Here is an 18,643-nt window from a genome sequence, read left to right as displayed (position 1 = left end):
GTAAATTAATTTTTCATATGTAAGTTATCTTTAAAATTAAGATAAAACTAATAATAAATGCAAGATGAAAAAAGAAATTGTCCAGGAGCTTTAGGTCCCATTTTCTACAAAAGGTTTTTTCCCTCCAAGTAGGTTGGTAGTATCATGGACAATAAAAATCACATGATCAGCTGACCCAATTTGGGGGAGTTTAGGTCCCAGGCCTCTAAAATTACCCTAAAACAAGACTCTTGTTTGGTCCCATAATTCTCAAAGCTTGAAAGTTGGTAATGTGTGTCATTATATAAGAGAATCTGAAAAATGATAAAGCTTACCAAAAAATTGGGTCTTAAGACTGGGTCAGACCCCCCTCAAAGACCATATTTAGGACCTTAATTTGTCCCCATAAGCTACAAACTCCAAATTTTGCACAAACATTCTCTAACATAGTGGAATGTCATTGGTCATAAAGCTGACCAAAAATTTGGGTCTTTTGGCCTAATCAGACCGCGTCTCGCCCCATATCCCCATTTTAAACAGCGTTTGAGGGTGAAAAAAACCCAGTGTCTACAAAGCCCAAGCTCAATATTTGTGTTCTATACTAACTATGTAATACATAAATTGTCGAGCTTACCAAAAAATGCGGTCCTATAAGCAGGTCAGACAAAGATCTGAACACGAACTCAAATTAGACTTCATAAGGTACAAACTTAAAATTGTGTAAGGCTATTCCATTGTTCACACAAATGTGATTTGGCAAAAGTTTTTGGTTAATGAGACTAAAAAAAATGTTCATACTAAGCAATAATACCCTTTACCAGGGTTCAAATTACTATAAGCAAAGTTTTTTTTGTACAATTTAATAAGAAGGCTGAAGGGGATCAAGAATTTCAGTCCCCAAAAATCTTAATTATAATGTACCAGAAAATTCCCATGTTACTCTTTTGCTTTTTTATATGCAGGTAAATAGTATACATAATAGAAAATAAGCTTCAGTTATGTCACTTTGAATCTTCAAAATATGTGATTAATTTGAAATCATTACATTGGAAGCGTTACGCATCTTATCACTTTGTTGCAATGACGTAGTTGGTATTAAAAAGCAAAATGGTATGAGTTTGTTTTATTGTACTACATATTAGTCATTCCAAAGAGAATATAAAATATTCTTAAATACAGTCTTCTTGTCTAAGATTTCTAAATTCACAATACCCCAGAATGTGCAGTTATTTTAATTTGCATGTGTTTTTAAAATTTTCTCTACATAAAAATTGTTCTTATAGACTTAGACTGATACTCCTTCACACTAAATTTCTTAATCCTGTGTGTAGCGATCATGCTGTAATTGTATCACAATAACAAGCATTGTTTTTGCGTATTAAATCAGTTCTTAGTATCATTTATTTGTTTTTAGGCTTCTAATGCAGCTACTCTGTCTGGTCTAGAAAATTTACTAAATGAATTTTTTGAGGCTAGCACCAGTAATGAACGAAAACAGCAAATAGGTGAGTTACTCATGGGTTGTATAAACATTTGTACTATATAAAACAGTATCTTAGGCCAAAAGAAAAAAATTTTATGTTACTTGGGTACCAATTGGGTAAAAAAATTTATTTCTTCGATGTGACCACGAAAAAAGTTAGCTCAGTTTTTGTAAAATAAAAACTTTGTTTAAAGAGAATTTAGGAGAAATTTTGGGTTTTTATAAGAAAGGATTTCTACTGTTGACAGAGAATAGGATTCTGGCTAAAAAAGTGAACTGACACTAGGAAGATGGTTGTTACCACTGTAAAATCCAGACTGTTTACATGATTACATATAAATGATAAAAAAAAAACTTATTTAGAAAAACTAAACATTATGTTTATTGCATTTAATAACTTTTGTCATGCTTTGCAGACTTTTTCTGCAAATGTGAATCTGAACAGTTTTGGGAAGTATATTTTTAACCTAGGACAAAATTTATTTCATTGGAAAAATTAAATAATAAATTTGGTTTATTTTAAATGTACTCCACATTAAAAAATGTTTTCTGCCTCTTTCGCTATTTCTAATGTGTGGGTGCTTTAAAGGGTGACCACACGCCATTCAAAGTATGTAGTACTTAAACCTAGAGTTTACTTTTACCTTTTTAATTGAAATTGTCTGCAGACATGAGGTAAACGTCTTTATTTCCTAGAAACACTTTTAAAGAATTTTGGACTACAGGAAGGAGCATGGCAGCAATGTGTTTACTTTCTTACAAATTCATCAAACTACTTTGTCCACATGTACTCCTTCAGTATATTTGAGGTATGTACATTGTGAAATCCTAATAGTGTTTTATTTGCATGTTTTTCCCTGCTCTAGGAATGAGTTTATTACGTTCCTTCATTCCTGTCAATAATTTTTTGCTGGTGTTGTTGTTGTTGTCAATTTTTAACATAGTTAGACCCTTTTTGTGTTTATATAGTGAAGCAATTAAGTGTGTTTTTTCTCTTTCTGTTCTTCGAAAATGGTGAAAGTAATTTAAAACTTTTAATTTTTTGATTATATTTTCTTTAGACAATGGTTAATCAAAAATGGCATGGAGTGGCTGGCCAAGACAAGCAACAAATTCGTAAATTTCTGCATGAGTTTTTAGCTTCCAAAAGTAAAGATGTTCCCCCGTTTATACGAAACAAATCGATAAAAGTTATAGTTAATATTGGTCGATTGGACTGGCCCATGTTTTACCCTATGTTCTTTTCTAATATTATTCAGGTGCGTTCTTTTTGTTGCTGCTACAATTTCTCTGGCTGGTGCAGGTTTTTGTCTTATACAGCATGATTTCTACTTAAATTATCAAGGGGACTGACCAAATTGTTTGATGTAGAGATCTTAGAATATTTATTCTCACAAAGCGGTGTGAATTGTACCATCTAAAACCAAAACTTACCATTTCAAAACCACTTAATTTAATTTTGAAGGAAAGATATATCTTTTGGCTTGATTTGCTATATAACAGAGTGATCAGACTATGTAAACAAAGTTAAAGGAGAACTAACAAAAAACTTATTTATGTGTTTTTGTAATATAATTTTTTTGTAAGACGAGGAATGAAGATTAACACAATTCTTTATTTTATCAGAGTGATTTAGTTAAATTGCAAGGTTTGAGTGATGAAGAAGACAACCTCAATTACAATCGAACGTTGTAGAAAAATAATTTCCAAGAATTTAAGAAATGAAAAAGTATAGGTAAAGAAAAAAAACTTTACAACTGTCTCAAATCACTTCCAACACACTATTGCACATAATCATTTGAAGTTTTATTGTCAAAAGTAGCAAATTAAATAAAGTACCTGTTGTCATTCAATATATTTTAATACAAACATAACACAAGAAAAATTTCAAAATGAATTTGAATACACATAGTGCTTATTTTTTTAAAGTTCACTCATGTCAAAAACTATATTTGTAACAGTAAAACATTTGTTTATTTCAAATTTTATGATAAATAAAATTACTCTCAGACAACTACAGGAGACACAGTTTATCCATTAAGCGCTTCCTCGTTTTGTTCATTGAGTAATTGCTTGTTTACATCCTCATGGACTTTAGAAAGTCCTCATCGAAATGACGGTGATCATAGTACTACTTTGACCTTAAATATCTCAAGAATGAAAACTCACAATTGTAAAAAAAAATCACACAGTTCAAATTCACACTATATTGAACATTTTAAGGACAACTTGTTATCAATCGTTAGTTCTCCTTTAAACAAGCTACTTGTTTAAATTTGATTGTTATTTTAAACAAGAACTCCTGCCTGTAAAATGGTAAACACCAAAATATTTTTGAGTTTAATATGTTGGGTTAGTAGAAGCCTGATATTAAAGTTTTGGTGTTTGATTTATTGTCCTCGAAATTGGATTAAATCTTAAAAATATTTGATAAAATTAAAGTAAAAAGGTACTTATTATTATTAGCATGATTGCCCAAGAGGAGATAGCTATCACGGTTTCCATGCTTCATCCTCTTGAATAATCCTGAAAAATCCTAAAAATTTTCTGATTTTTTGTGAAAAATAACCTATAAATTCCTCCTAAATTCTCCTAAATATTTTAAAAACAATAGTTGAAAAATGAGTGGAAACCTTGAATATATTCAAATAGCATTTTGTTATATTTTAAGTACAAAATATTGTGAAAGTTTTTCATAATGGCAGAAGTTGGTGGGTTGTTTGGTAAACAAATCTAATTACCAAACCTTAACTCATTTTATTAAAAAAATCATTTTATTAAAAATATAGCTATACTTATCAAAGCACAATAAAAAGTGCCGAAACAGCTGCTTCTTCTAAAATAAAAAAATTGATGGCAACACAAAATTTGATGCCTGTCCACTAACAGACTTCTGTAAAAAGTACAGAAAGAAATATTAAAAAACTTTTACCTTTGAACTGGTTCACAGTAAGGAATATGAATCAAACTCCCTGCTGCACTTGAGGCTGCTACCTTTTTGACAGCAGATATTTTTTTTGCTTTAAAAGCAGTACTTAAAAAAAATAATGAAGGTTCAGCAAATAAATTTTACAAAAGATGTACGTTATAGTTCTCTTAGTACTGTGTGATAACGTACATTGATTTTTTTATTGAGTCATATTCTTGTTAAATTCAACCCCATACTAGTAGTCACGCAAACAGTAAGGTAAATTATTGTATCTTGCAGCTTATTCGGAACACAGATACAACTTTAATTGGAGTGACTGCATTGCAGATGGTGTCTGAAGAATTCATTTCACCTCGCGAAGATCTTAGTATGACTCGACGTGTTGAACTAAAAGAAGCCCTACTACAGCACATACCAAATGCTCTATTGTTACTTACCGAACTTCTCAATACTATTCTAAATAAATACAAACGTATAGCAACCACAGTTACACCGCCACCATCACCCAACCCTCATTCACCACACCATACACCGTTTCATTCACCTTATCAATCTCCTGGTCATTCACCAAATCATCGTTATCAGGCAATTTCCCCTTCACCATTACAAAAGCAAGATATTTTGAGTCCTTTGCTACCTATGGATGTGCAATCTGAAGAACTGTGTATTTGTGTGTTTAACTGTTTGACGCAATATATATCTTGGTTACCCTTGTCTCGCTTCATAACTCCACTGTTAGTTACAAAGATCTTCAACTTTGCAGAGTATGGATGTAGTGTGGCAGTAAATGGAAGTGATGCAGCTGGAAATCAAGTTGGTGAGTAACTTGCAGTTTATCTGTATGTAACCATTTTGTTAGACGTAAAAATGTAACTAGATGAATGTAAATGTAACAACATCCAAGATGTAGTAGTACACAGGGGTGTAGCCAGAAAAAAATAAACCTTAGTCGAACCATTGACCCGCAGGGTCAACATCGCACCTCCTGGGGGTTCGGGGGGCGTTGTGAGCCCCCAAACGGGTCCAGGGCGGAGCCTTGGAAGCCAATGCCTTTTCACGCCCTTTAAGCACTGAAACGCCATAAAACCGACTCTGACCTACGTGATAGATGTTGTATTGATCGAATTGATCGAAAAAGGGGAATAAATGACAACATAAATACATTAGAATCTTTATCCTCAAGGGTGTAATCAAATGAGCAAAAGACAACACAACACCATCATAATGTTTTTTATAGATTGAAAGTTATTAAAGCAATAATTAGAATGTTCATTCTTCTTTTTTCATATTTAGCACCAAAATAAAGTTTTCTGCAGATTGGAGGTCATTAAAAAATAACCAAATCAAAATTTTCTTTCTTCATAAATATAATAAAAAATTCAAAAATATAATGAAATGGAACCATTGACAAAATGCCTTCATACAAATCATTGAAAACCCTCATGTTAATAATACGTTCCACACATCGTGTTACAAATATTAAAATTATGGGCATAGTTGGATTATTAGTTAAGTAAGGAACATTCTTGCGTAAAAATTTTAAACTACTTTTGGAAAATTTGACAAAGTATGTTACATTTGATTCCATTCATCATGTTTCAGAAATAATGTACAAAGCATGAATTACAGACAACTAAATTTAAGCAATGAGAAGAACAAGGATATGTATAAAGCTAATCTGTTTTGCTTTAAAATGTTAGCATGACAATTATTAATTTTAACAGATACATTGCCAGCATCGTCATAACATTGACCTTATCAATTCTGTATATATATGAAGAGAAAATTCATAAGGTTTTTAAAATGACCTTTGAAAAAGACAAACCTGAGAGCCTTCACTACAATGAATAAACCTTAAGACGTCCTCTCGCAAGTTACAATAGGAAGAATAATCGTGATCACTGAGGTGCGAAGCTTGTCGTAGTGAGTGCCTACATTATATTTCCCAATACCGGTAATAAAACCTGAAGGGAATGAATCTACCAAGGTTCTACAGATAAAACTTGTTTAAGTTTAATAGGTTTCGATTTAGAAATCCCTTTGACCAAAAAGATTTTAAGTTAAAAGTTTCCTTTTTACAAATGGAAGAAGTCTCGTCATTAGTGCTAGAAGTACCACATTGATTAACTAGCGTTTGGGTTAATGCAAAAGGAACAACTTCGAGATGATACACACATTTCCTTTTCCTTTTTTTTGCTTTGTTGTCATAACATATGACAACCTAGCTTATAATATTGAGCAGAACGCTTTAACGTAGCTTTACTCAAACTTAAAGAAACTGAAGGGATTAGGTTTAAATTGCCCAGAATGTTTGTCATTATCGCAAAATAAAATAGATACTGGTTGTAAATTTTTATTTGAAGGCAGATGAGAAAAATCTTCTGATTTAAAACCGTCTTGAATCATAGCTGACCAAAATCAGGATAAAAAGTTTTTTAACTTTTTATCCTGATTGTGGTCAGCTATGATTCATTTCTCTTAAATAAACTGATATAAAGGCTTATAAGAATAGCTTTATTCTGTATAGCTACAAGTTCTGCTGTCTACACAGAATTACAGAAGAGGATGAATAGCTAGCTAACTGAAAACTTGAAAGTGCTTTCTACACAGGAAAACAAATCTAAAGATTTACATACAGATACAAAAATTGGATGGTTCGAGTATAGAGAATTTTCATGAAGCTCTATACAAGTTATAAATCTTAATACGGATCCACGTTTGACAGCAACATCATGCTTTCTTCACCTTCAAAACTTTGCTAGCCTTGTTTCTTTCTTGCGTATGTTCTATAGCCATATATGGAGCGAATTTTTAACCTCTCTGCGAAATTTACTAGCCAATAGGATGCGTCCAAAATGACCATAAATGGAAGACACAAGACCGTACATAGGCATAATTTTCGCAGGTAATCCTGCAAAAAAGACTATCTGCGAAACAAAGAAGAGATTCAACACCTTAGCCTGCAAAACAAAGTGGATACTGTTTATCCTGCAAAAACGATGTGCGAAGCGCGAAGCTTGTGTGCGCCGCCCAGGAAAAGATTTGTGCCACCGGATGCACAATTGGTGCGCCCATCAATGTGTTTGGCGGTGGCGGTGGAAAGAACGACGTGTTGAAATGAAAAAAGTAGGTCAGTCGATCGCAAAGCCTGACTAACGCTGGCTACGCCCCTGATACATGAAAACTCTTGTGAAATAAGTTCAATCAAACTTGTATAAGTAGCCAAGCTGTTAACATGTATAATATAAATGATATACAGAAAAGCAATTGGTTTAATCATAACTGTTTAACAAAAATCAGAACTGCAATAATTTGAGTAGAAAAAAGTTTATTGATATTGATTACTTATAATGTTACACTACAGGATCCGATATTTATCTTATTTGTCGTATTGTATATTTTATCTTGTTAAACTGTCTACTCAAATTTAAGAGTGGACCGCAAGCTGTTTTCTGTTTCAGTTGGAATAAAAATACAGACTGTCATTCTGGACACATAGGCAAATTGCAGAGGTTTTTTTGCATATGTGGTTTTTATTTGAACTAGTCAAGTAACTTGAACTTACAAAAGTTTTGCTCCAATTTTTTCTTTTAAACTTTTGTCTGTGTATATAAATTACTGACCAACGTGAAACACAACTTTGCCGACCTAAAACAGGTACAGAGCATTTTGCGTATAGCATATTGGACTATAAAGGCAGAACAAGCTGTCATTGTTAATGTTGCTTACCCTCCTAGTATACTTAAAAGTATATAGCATCTTAGCCCAATACGGCTCATATGGTAATTATAATAATATAGATTGAAAATGATTAGTGGCACTTTTTGTTGTTTTAGGTATTCATGCTATGAATTGTATAAATGAAATTCTTTCAAAGAAATTTGTACCGGCAGAGTATGAAACCTTTCTCCTGCAAATGTTTCAACAGACGTTCAATCTGCTGCAAGTGATAACAAAGGGAAGCTCTAGCATGATTAGCAATAAGATTTTGGAAAATATGGATGAAAGGTAAATTCTTAATGGCATCTGGGGAGGGAGGGCTATCTATGTCCCAGAAAATCCTGTCGTAATCTTACATATTTAATTAAACATCATCAAAATATCATTGTCTTTTTCTTTGTTATGTAAGATGTACATCTGTATTTAAATTCTGGATTCATAAATGTATTTCTGTGGTTTTGAACATAATAAATGAATTTAATTTAATGTTGAAAATTGATTTTAGTTATTTAGAGAAGTTTACAGAGTTTCTGAATCTTTTTGTTGGTAATCACCTCAAGAGGTTCGAGCCACACGCCCATTTTCCAACATTGGAGCTTCTGACACTTCTATTGAAATACACTATGGTGCAGGTACACTTGTATTTATTTATTTATCTGCTATTCCTCACTTTGATCTTACTTTTATAAAGATAATGTGAGCTGTCCTTTTTTTTAGAAAACTCCTGAAATGTTTATTTCATGTCTGGAGATTTGGACAATATTTTTGGATTATCTAATCGACAAAGTAACGGCGTGTATTACTGCAAACTTTAAAGCAGCTGCAGCTGAGAAGTATATTTTTAAAATATTTTTCATTACATTGAGTAAGAGTATGATATAAATATATATATAATTAAAGTTCTAAACATATCGTATAGATTTGGGAATTTTTATTTTTATTTAGATATCTACCATGCCTGCTTGACTTTTTAACTGAGTTGTTGTTAAAATTTCAATTTCGACACAATCATGCTTGGTTAAGCGATCTTGATATGGAAAAACTTGATGGTGATGTACGTTATTTTCATGAAAATAATCTTGTTAAACTTACTGAAGAAATACAGAAACAAGAAATGGAAGATTACCTAAATTTGCACTAATGCGTCTCTATATTAGTAATACTTGTTATTTGTCTGTCACATCGGCCATTTTTTATATTAAAAATGCAAAAAGTATTTTGGGCCAAAACAGCAAATGCAATAGATTTTTTAACGATTTCTGTGGAATTTGGCAGGCTAGTTTGTTATAATACCCACCTTACGTCTGCCGGTGAGAAAAAATGGTAGCTTCAAGTAGTGATGGGTGAATTCATGTGGAATTTTTCGCTGGCTTTTTTCACAGTTAACAATTGATTTGGCCTGAAAAATTTGTAAGTACTGGGAAATATTATTTGGACACAGAGATTATACAAATACATTGGGCTGTAAGTTCAATTGGTATAAAGTTATCACACTTTCTGTCTTTAGTCTGAAACAGAATGGGAGAAATTTCTTCAGCCTTGTCTGGAAGTTCTTGAAAAATTGTCAGAACTTTTGCCAGAAGAAACGTTTTCTAAATGTGTAAGTACTTATCGTAATTATTTGTCCTTTTTTGTTTGTTTGTGATTTTTCTATATAGTTTATGTAGAATTAAATATAAAGTTGAATTCCAGCATTAACAACGATTGTTCATTTTGTACCAAATTTAAAGGTTGAATATTGAATGTTAAAAATTAACTTTGGTACTTAAAGAAGGCTCTTTTGTTCTTACATTGAAATCTAAGTAGAAAAAAGAGAAAAAATGGCGATAATAACCTGGTATAAGTTTGTTGACCACTTCAAACTTTATTTCAAATTTTATCTTATTTTTTGTTGATCTTTATAGTCACATATATTTCAACAAAATTTGGATGTCTATTTTGGCCTAGCGGCTCACATTAGCAACAATGGTATGTCTTAATGTTGCATTATCGTTGCTATAAAATAACAATTATGTTGTAAGAAATTACATAAACTGGAAGTGATCAATGTTAATTTCATTTTTCAGTTCTAAACGTGAGTGGAGAGGATGAGTGTCAGAAATTGCGAACTACATTATTAGATTTGAGCACATTGTTTCGTGTGATGGGGAGGTTATCTTCGTTGTTCACTGATGAAGTTAACTTTCAAGCTCGATTTGAACAAGCTCAATCTCTAGTGGAAAGGTAAGATACCTTGACAATTCGAAAATATAAGAAGCTAAGTGAAACTATTGAAGTTTTTTGCAGTCTTTCAAAATTGTTATTATTTTCATTTTCTAGCACAAATGATTTTCTAAAGGGAATGTTTTATTCTTATAATGTATGCTTATTCTGTGATGTAAAAAACAATATTGTTACGAAGTATTATAACGAGGCAATAAAACTATGTACGATGTAATGAAGTTTATTTTACTTCTAAATCATAGGTTAATACAAGGAGCAATGTTCGGTGGTTATTGCAAAACATATTCACTTCAGACCTCTCAAAATTACATATTACACCACCTTATTGAAGTGTATGTTAGATTTTTTTACCTATTTTTGTGACATTAGTAGTTAAACTGCTCAGTAAGTAACTGTACATTTTGTTTGCTGCATTACAGACATGCTCAAGCGATTGCTTCTGTGCAAGCATATTCACACTGGCTCATCAAGTTTCATAATATCGCCAGTGGAGAATCATCTTTAATGGAAAAATTCCAATCCAATATAGCATCAGCTTTAGACAGTGTTGTGATATTGTTCGAACCGCAGGTATGAGAACAATGACAAGCTTAAACTTGTAAAGTTTGTGTCTTACCAGTATGTGTGAAGTCTCTCCAAGGGGGCATGTATGCATCCATGAAGTATACATGCATTAAAATTGTTAATACAGGATTCCACCTGTACGTTCGTGTTGACCCCATCTCCTATCAACTTTTATTCTTTATGGTTACCCACTAAACTTTTTGGTTAGAAAGCTTTTAGCAATGAACTTTAAAACCACGATTGATAAATCTGGAATGAAGCGGGCGGTCATATTATTATTATTATTTCTTTTTTGTGTTTACTAAAACAGTGACTAATCATTGCCATTGCGTGTACACACTCAGAATTCGTAAGCGTCCAATCTCTAAAAAGGTGCCTCTCTACATTAAACGCAGTGCAGCTCAAATTATTTGTGACTATAATATTCTTACTTGTGAATACAATACCTAGTTTGTCTATTCAACTATTTTTAATATACACTACTTCTTTTATGACAGGTTCCTGCACGAATTATGCTTGCTGCTGCCCACTTGTTAGTTTCAGTGACAACAACAATCAGACCAAGATTTTTTCTTGCTCTTGCGCAAGCACAGAAACTCTATCAAGAATCAGATGATAAATTAAAGCAATGCAACTTAGATGTAAACATGTTTTATTATATATTATTTGTTTAGAGATATTTCTTATTATATTTTCAGTTTTATCTGCATGAGTTGTTTATTTCAAAATGTTTGAAGCTGGATAAATAAGTAAAGTCATAATTTATGTTTTCTTATTCTTCACTTCAATAATTATGTGGAAAAACTTCCAAAGAACTTGCTTATAAAACTCGGCATACAGTATTATTAAAATTTAGTCGTCCGATCTGTACTTCTTTTGTAAAAATGAACTATAAAGGCGATCTTATTAAGCCATTTCGTTGTCAATGTGCTCTCTTTTTCAGTGTAAACTAGTAGGAATGATACAACGAGGGAATCAGCATTTTGTTTTTATTTATAGGTGAAAACCCTAGTCTACAGAGCTCTATCAAACGCTCTTGTTTTACCATGGCCATCATTAGCTGATAGCCTGCAGGTACTCCTGTTTTTTTGGGCTTTTTTTACAATAATTTTGTCCTGTATTACTGTATATATTATAATACCTGTATACGTCTGTCCGTCTGTCACTCAAAATGGTAGCAATAGCGAGAAGCACGCAATGCGGTATAAAAAGGACGGGCGAACCCGTGGGTTTTCCACGGGCTGACGACTAGTTTTATTAAAACAGTTGTTGGAGGCCTCACATTGTTATTTGGTTGTACTTTAAGAAGATTAAAAGAAATATAATAAAAATGCATTATTCAACGGGAATACAGCTAGTTAGTTGTAATAATTTTTTCAGAATTGTGTCAAAGTGATGATAACAGTTCTAATGAATGACCCATATTTTACCAACACTATCTCTATTTTAAGTTTAACAGGTACCATGCATCCTGCATGCATTAGTTGCATATTGGAGTATCAAAAATTGTTGATATGTACATGAGCTTCATAATTCCACACAAAACAATAAAATCTACAACGCGAAAACTAAAATACACACATTGCTCTCAAGGTAAAATTTTGAATTTTTTGGATTATTAGGAATGGGAAGTTCGCTCATCGAATCACAAAAATTTCATCTCATCAATATGTAAAGAACTTGGTGGCATTCCTGATCAAAGTGTATTATGTTCCCAGCCTGAAGAGAAAGAAAAATGTATGGTGTAACTTCTATTTGTAGAATTAAGTCTGGTGAGCAACACTTTGCAAGCAGTAAATTGTAGTGATTTAGATTCCCTTTGATGCAATTTGTTTCCATAGCAAGCGTAAATCGAGTGTATGTTCAATTTCGATCAGGCCAGCCAGTATTTATTACGAACCTTGTAGCAGACACTAGATGTTGCGCGTATCTAATTTTCTTTGCATTGATTTTATCTTGAAACCTAAAGAATAAACTGTGTATATCTTTACAATTTAGGGAAACCTATCATTAAATGTACGTGTCATATACTGAGTGATATAATCGAATCAATATCCGGTGAAGGTACAAAGTCGAGAAAAATTATTTATTCGTCTGTTGAATCAATTATTGCTTTATGTTCGAAACTCGTAGCCACATATGTTACGGATGCAGGTATTGTGTTTAGTTATTTTTTGTATGTGTGGATATATAATAATAGCCGTATTTTGTCTGTCTGTCCGCGAGAAAAGCGTCGTGTTACGAAAACACAAAATGCGATATATAAAGGACGGGCAGCTGCTTGGATTTTTCACGGGTTTTTTGTCTGTTTGTTCGCAAAAAAACGTGTCGTGCAACGGGCGCACGAGATAGCAATAATTTAAAGACGTACGATCCCGTGGATTTTTCCACGGGTTGACAACTAGTTTATTGTAACACTCTTGTCTGTCTGTGAGCCAAAAATGTTAGCTGCGAGTAGTGACGGTGCGAATTTCAGTGGATTTATCGGTGAGATTACGATTAGTTCTATTAAAATAATAGTGAAAAATATCAAGGTTATTGTTGCAGTGCATGCTCTCTTTAACTGCAGCTCATTAATTACATTCAGATGTTTATGTTTGTCTTTTAGATGTAGCTGACAAGATCTTAAATGTGTTATTAGTTAGCGTGAAAAATTTGAAAGTGCAAATGGGTACAGCTATTGTGGAAGAAATCATATCGAGTTTGTTGGAACTTTTAAAAAGGTAAGTATTTTTGAGCTTGTGTCATCAAAAACATGTTTATCTTATAATTGATTGCGAGATCAAAACATTTAGAGATGCAATGTTGCAAATTGTTAAAACCGGTGACGCTTCTGGCATAAACGCATTGGATAAGTAAGTTAATTTTTTGTAAAGTGTTTATGTAAATAAAGATGAAAATATGTACTTTTACCTATTAAATTAGGTGTCAACGAAATAGCTTTGCGCTAATTTTCCTAAGAAACTTTTGATTGCCCCGTGATTGTTTAGATTTTCTTTCTTTTTTTTTTTTTTTGCAAAAATTATTGAGAGTTGAATATGTCTGCAGTTTGTAGATTTCTTCGCTATTTTAAATTTTATAAAATATTTATTTTTACATTGACTTTATATATATATATATATATATATATAATAGGTTTATGAAGATCCTTGAATTTATTGTTCAAGAGCCGGATGCAGCATTTAAGAAGTTGCTCCCAAGTGTGATTACATTTGCAGTGGAACATATTAATCCTGTGTTGAATGAAGTACTGATCTATTTTTTGCTACTTAAAGTTATTATGTGTATTTGTGATGATTAAAATTGTTGTTTGAATTTCTTCTTAATGTTGAAAAACAACGAAAAGTGGATTAGACTTAGCTTCAAGTAACTGGTCAAGGGTTTATTTATGAACCTTAAACGTTCTTGGTGATATCAGCTTTAAATACATAGTTAAACAAGGTTCAGTGTTCAACAAAGAACGAATGGAGAATTGCCCTCCCAGAAGGAGAGCACAAAGAACAATGCCACCCTCCTCCTTTTAAGCTTGTTCTATTTTTAGTAATGAGCAATTGTTTTTTGTTTTAGCATTCTGTTCCAGATTTAAAGATGGAGTTGTTGGAATTGTATCATCAGCTGTTGTTGCATAACTGGAGATATTTCTTCAAATCCACTGTCATTTCCAAAATGAATGGAGAAGACCAATTGCAACACGAAGATCAATTTTTAGCCATCCTTAAAGTGAGTCTTTTTATTACCAATAACATTTATCTATAACAAAAATTATGCTTTACTATAGTACATGCACGCTTGAAACTTTTTTTTTGTTTAGGCATTTGGACAACCTTTACTGGAGACAGAAATTGCACTTTTTAAAAAATCTATCGAAGTATTGGAAAGTGTGAACACAAAATATCATCTTTATCAAAAGGTAACTCGACACTTTTGTTTACTGTAATATTTGGTAGGCCTGAAATGAAACTACAATCATGAAATATAATAAAACAGGACGGTTATTTCTATATTTAAATCGCGCGTTTTAAACTTGTCAAGGTTTACTTATCAATGTTCACTTGTCGATGTTTACAGCGAACTTGGGACTTACTGACGTCAGCATGGCTATTTTTTCCCAAATTATGCGACCTTTGTGGGCCCTGACGTGAATTATTTCGTTGTGTGGGCGCGCTATAGAATTCCACTGGCATTTTTTAAATGTTTTCTGCCTGGTCTGCGTGTTCGCAAAACTAGCATTGACCCTTTTGGCCGTGTTTTTATTTTTGTTTTTGTTTAAATACATGATCTGGAATTGACGAGGATTTCCTGAAATACCTCGGCGGAATTAATTGTCGTAATTTTTTGTCAAATTTCGGGAAGTTATCGGGAATCTCTATGTTCGCGAATTGGTTCCCGTTTTTCTGTTAATATGATAAGTCGGAATTCCTATTTTTTAGGCTTTATTTCAATCTACTATGCTTTCAAGCTTTTTACAAGTGTTGTTGAATGCTTTGATACAGAAATCTCATAATCTCCTGCAAGAAGAAATCGTTCAAGCCGTTCATAGTATGGTTTGCTCAAATTTTGATGCTTTCTTCGCGCAGTTCGTTCCGCATTTTCTGATGAACCTCGAAGGTCTTACTGACCATCAGAAGTCGCAACTTCATCAAAACTTACAACGACATCAGGTAGGTTGTTCATAAACAATTTCAATGTTTCTTTAGTATGCGATTTTGCAAATTGTTATTCCAGCGCTCATTTTTATTGTGTGCTAAAGTTCATAGAAACTCTAGTTTTCAAGCTTACTCCCCACTCTCCTCCCTACAGCTGTTTTATTTTCCCATCCGACAACCTATCAGTATCTCTCGCATATATCGAAAGGCTAAATTGGTTGAGAGGGCATCTTGTCACAGTGAAGTAAGTATTATTATCCATCCTCAATTACGTTAGCTCTCCCAACAGAGGGTCAAAATTGCAACTCCCTCCCCCACTTGATCAGCAACATTAGGTTTCTTTATCTTTCAAATATTTTGATGATTTTACTACCTGAGTTAGTTAGCTTGGTGCGCGCACATCACAGTGACATCAGATTTACTTGCAAATAGTGTAACAAGAGTTACAGAAGAGCGGAGATGGGTAGTGGTAGCGCATTGGACTTGTAATCATAAGGTTCCAGGTTTGAATCCCCACTCCGGCGCACTTTAAATCCAGTGTTGTCGGCCCATTTGGTGCCATCTACTGACCGCTAATCGGCTTGCTATACGTATCTCTGGCGGTAATGTAACATAGTTACAGTCTGAGGGGAGGAAGAGCCAACCGTTGGGATTGAATCCCCAAGGACGCTAAAACTTCTCGTTACAAGAATTAAGTCTTATAACATCATCTATTTCTTAATTTCGCAAATGCTTCAAACCTAAGATGTTTTTCACTTTTCCAACTTCATTTTTTAGGATATACCATCATTCAGCAGCTCTTTGCAACAATTTATAGGCGATCTACGTTACTGTCAAATTATCAATAGTAGTCTACCCACAGGAACGATTTCATTGTAAACGAAGTATTGAGGATAGTATAATACAGCTGACTGTGCTGATGATAACTTCTTTAGGGCGCGGCCTACGTTGGTTTCTTTTGCTATTTTTCTTTAAGATAAGAAGGGTACGTGTGTCTAGAATGCAAATTTAAAAAACAGACATCTTAATGTAAGACAAATATGGCCGCATTCAACAGTTTCTGATTGGCACCTTTTTATATCCGCTGTCTGTAAAATAATCCTTGAAAAAAATTTTTAAGTAAAGTATTAAAATTAGTCTGATATCCGGACCCTAAAATACTGTTCTATAATTTGAAGGGAGGATATTTTTACTCGGGATTTCTTCACGTTTTCCATGGTTACTTAGAAGTTATTTTTATGATAAATCGCGATTATTTTGATACGTTTAGTTATGTTATATGCAGAGAACATTTTACAACTTTATATCGGTGTGTATAAAGAAGGGGCGAGTTTAAAGCTTTGTGCACATAGCCGAACAGAGAAAAGATTTATATTTTATTTAAAATAGAAGAGAGATTTTTGAGAACTTTTTTTTTGACAGATTTATTTATGTTTTACAGTATTTGTTCATCTTTGTTCATGTCTAACCTTAAGAAGCTTTTCCTTACATGATAACTTTTTGAGAGTATAGCTACCAACGATAATATTGGCATAAAAAAGTTATTTAAAAAAATATTTTTTATATTATGTTTAGATGTGGAAGCGAGGCTTGGTTTCCATAGCAATTTTAATAGTTGTCATAGAAGCGGTTTTCACACCTTCGTAAAATTTACATCCTTCTCAGTTCCCAAATACCCTGAAAACACAAAAATTATTTGTTTGTGGAAGAAACTTTTGCGGTTTAGCTGTACCATAAAATCTTTTTATTTTACAGGAGAGAATTTCGCAGTTCAACAAAATAAGATTGGCGTTGTATAGCGTTTTCTACTTCATTTTGATATTCCATATTCTTTATGGAAAAACTTAAGAATTGATGATGTGTGTAAAGTGAAATTTGAACATGTTTCTTGTGTTTTTACCTGTTTAGTACTACACTTCCTATTTTGGAAGAAAAGAATAGTATAATCTTATCTTCCTTTCATTTTTCTTTACCAGTAAAATCTAAAAAACTATAAAAAAAATCAATTCTTATTCTCGAACAATTTACAATTTGGGTTTGACAAAAGGGCTGCAAAACCACAGAAGTTGTTATCAATTTTTTTTTCTCCAGAAGGTTACGCAACTGTCTATTCATGGAAGCCAAGCTACTTTTTAAGCCAAACCTTATTAGAACTGATTTAAATTTTATCACACATTTCTTGTTGTAATTCGTAAAATTGTAGATAGATTGTCTCCCTATTTGTGTTCAATACTGTATACTTATGATGGTACTTTACCTTTTTACCCAATGACGCCTAATCTCCCCGTGAAACGCGCATGCGCATAACCTTTAATCGTCACGCATGGATTAAATGGTATTCTATCTCTCCGCGCGCTTGTTCTTTTTGCGAAGTTAAAATCTTTCCTTCACACCGAAAATCAGTTGGAATTTACCCCAGGTGGGTATACACTTTTTGAACCTTATACGTAAGTATGAGGAGGGAGAGAAACGAGTAAGAAAAAGAAATATGTATGAAGTAAGGTTTAACCCAATTGTAGTAAGAGACAAAGGGGAAAAACATACAAAGGACTCTCATTTGAATCTACGTAATTCGAATATCACTATAATTTAAACACATTTTAAGTCTTATACTTTCCTTTCAAATTTTCAAGACCCTTTAGAAAAACTCTCTCTGCAATTCTGAGCCGTATTACACAATCCAAATTTTTAAGTTCTGATCATTTGATCATCATTTTAGAAAGAAATCGTGGTAATTTTAAACCAAGCAAAGCTGGTTCGCTTAACTACTTGCATGGCCGTAAGTCGTTAATAAAGAACGCTATTTTCGTTTCAATTTTGCAGTTTTGCCAAAATACTTTATTAACTAACTGGTAAGTGGTTTTGAGCGATATCTAATAAATCGTGACGTACGGCGAAGTTGCACAAGTTTCTCACCCTCGTCCCCAGGGTTTTTGTCTTTTTGGGGACGAGGGTGCAAGTTTCTTCGGTATTCTCTATAATAATAGCCGTTGTCTGTCTGTCTCTGCGCGGACCCCCCTCTGCGTTAGAAAATGATGTTACGGAAACACGAATATCAAATGCGATATATTTTTATCCACTTTGTTGCGACGGGTAAAT

At 33.0% G+C, this 18,643-nt stretch overlaps 1 protein-coding gene across 2 annotated transcripts; it reads left to right on the top strand.

Annotated features, from left to right (window-relative positions):
* Positions 1 to 945: 945 nt before the first annotated feature.
* On the top strand, positions 946 to 17,774 carry LOC130649077 (exportin-6-like). Of its 2 annotated transcripts, none has more exons than XM_057455279.1 (25): positions 946 to 1,089; positions 1,394 to 1,484; positions 2,159 to 2,271; positions 2,524 to 2,721; positions 4,671 to 5,208; positions 8,228 to 8,399; positions 8,617 to 8,743; positions 8,829 to 8,944; positions 9,057 to 9,165; positions 9,619 to 9,711; positions 10,016 to 10,079; positions 10,178 to 10,334; positions 10,577 to 10,666; positions 10,754 to 10,904; positions 11,396 to 11,539; positions 11,898 to 11,972; positions 12,521 to 12,635; positions 12,897 to 12,962; positions 13,507 to 13,621; positions 13,694 to 13,753; positions 14,034 to 14,145; positions 14,466 to 14,618; positions 14,710 to 14,808; positions 15,329 to 15,559; positions 16,322 to 17,774. In XM_057455279.1, the coding sequence occupies exons 1-25, from the start codon at positions 1,087 to 1,089 to the stop codon at positions 16,421 to 16,423; spliced, it is 3,294 nt and encodes a 1,097-aa protein (XP_057311262.1). In that variant the 5' UTR covers positions 946 to 1,086; the 3' UTR covers positions 16,424 to 17,774. The 2 variants fall into 2 exon arrangements, with proteins under 2 accessions (XP_057311262.1, XP_057311261.1); XM_057455278.1 differs by having other exon boundaries at positions 12,897 to 13,052.
* The last annotated feature ends 869 nt before the right edge of the window (positions 17,775 to 18,643 follow it).

This window comes from Hydractinia symbiolongicarpus, chromosome 7 (assembly GCF_029227915.1).
Source record: "Hydractinia symbiolongicarpus strain clone_291-10 chromosome 7, HSymV2.1, whole genome shotgun sequence".
NCBI classification, from domain to species: Eukaryota; Metazoa; Cnidaria; class Hydrozoa; order Anthoathecata; family Hydractiniidae; genus Hydractinia; species Hydractinia symbiolongicarpus.
The sequence above is the reverse complement of the archived record's forward strand: the minus strand, read 5'-3'. Positions and strand labels throughout refer to the sequence as shown.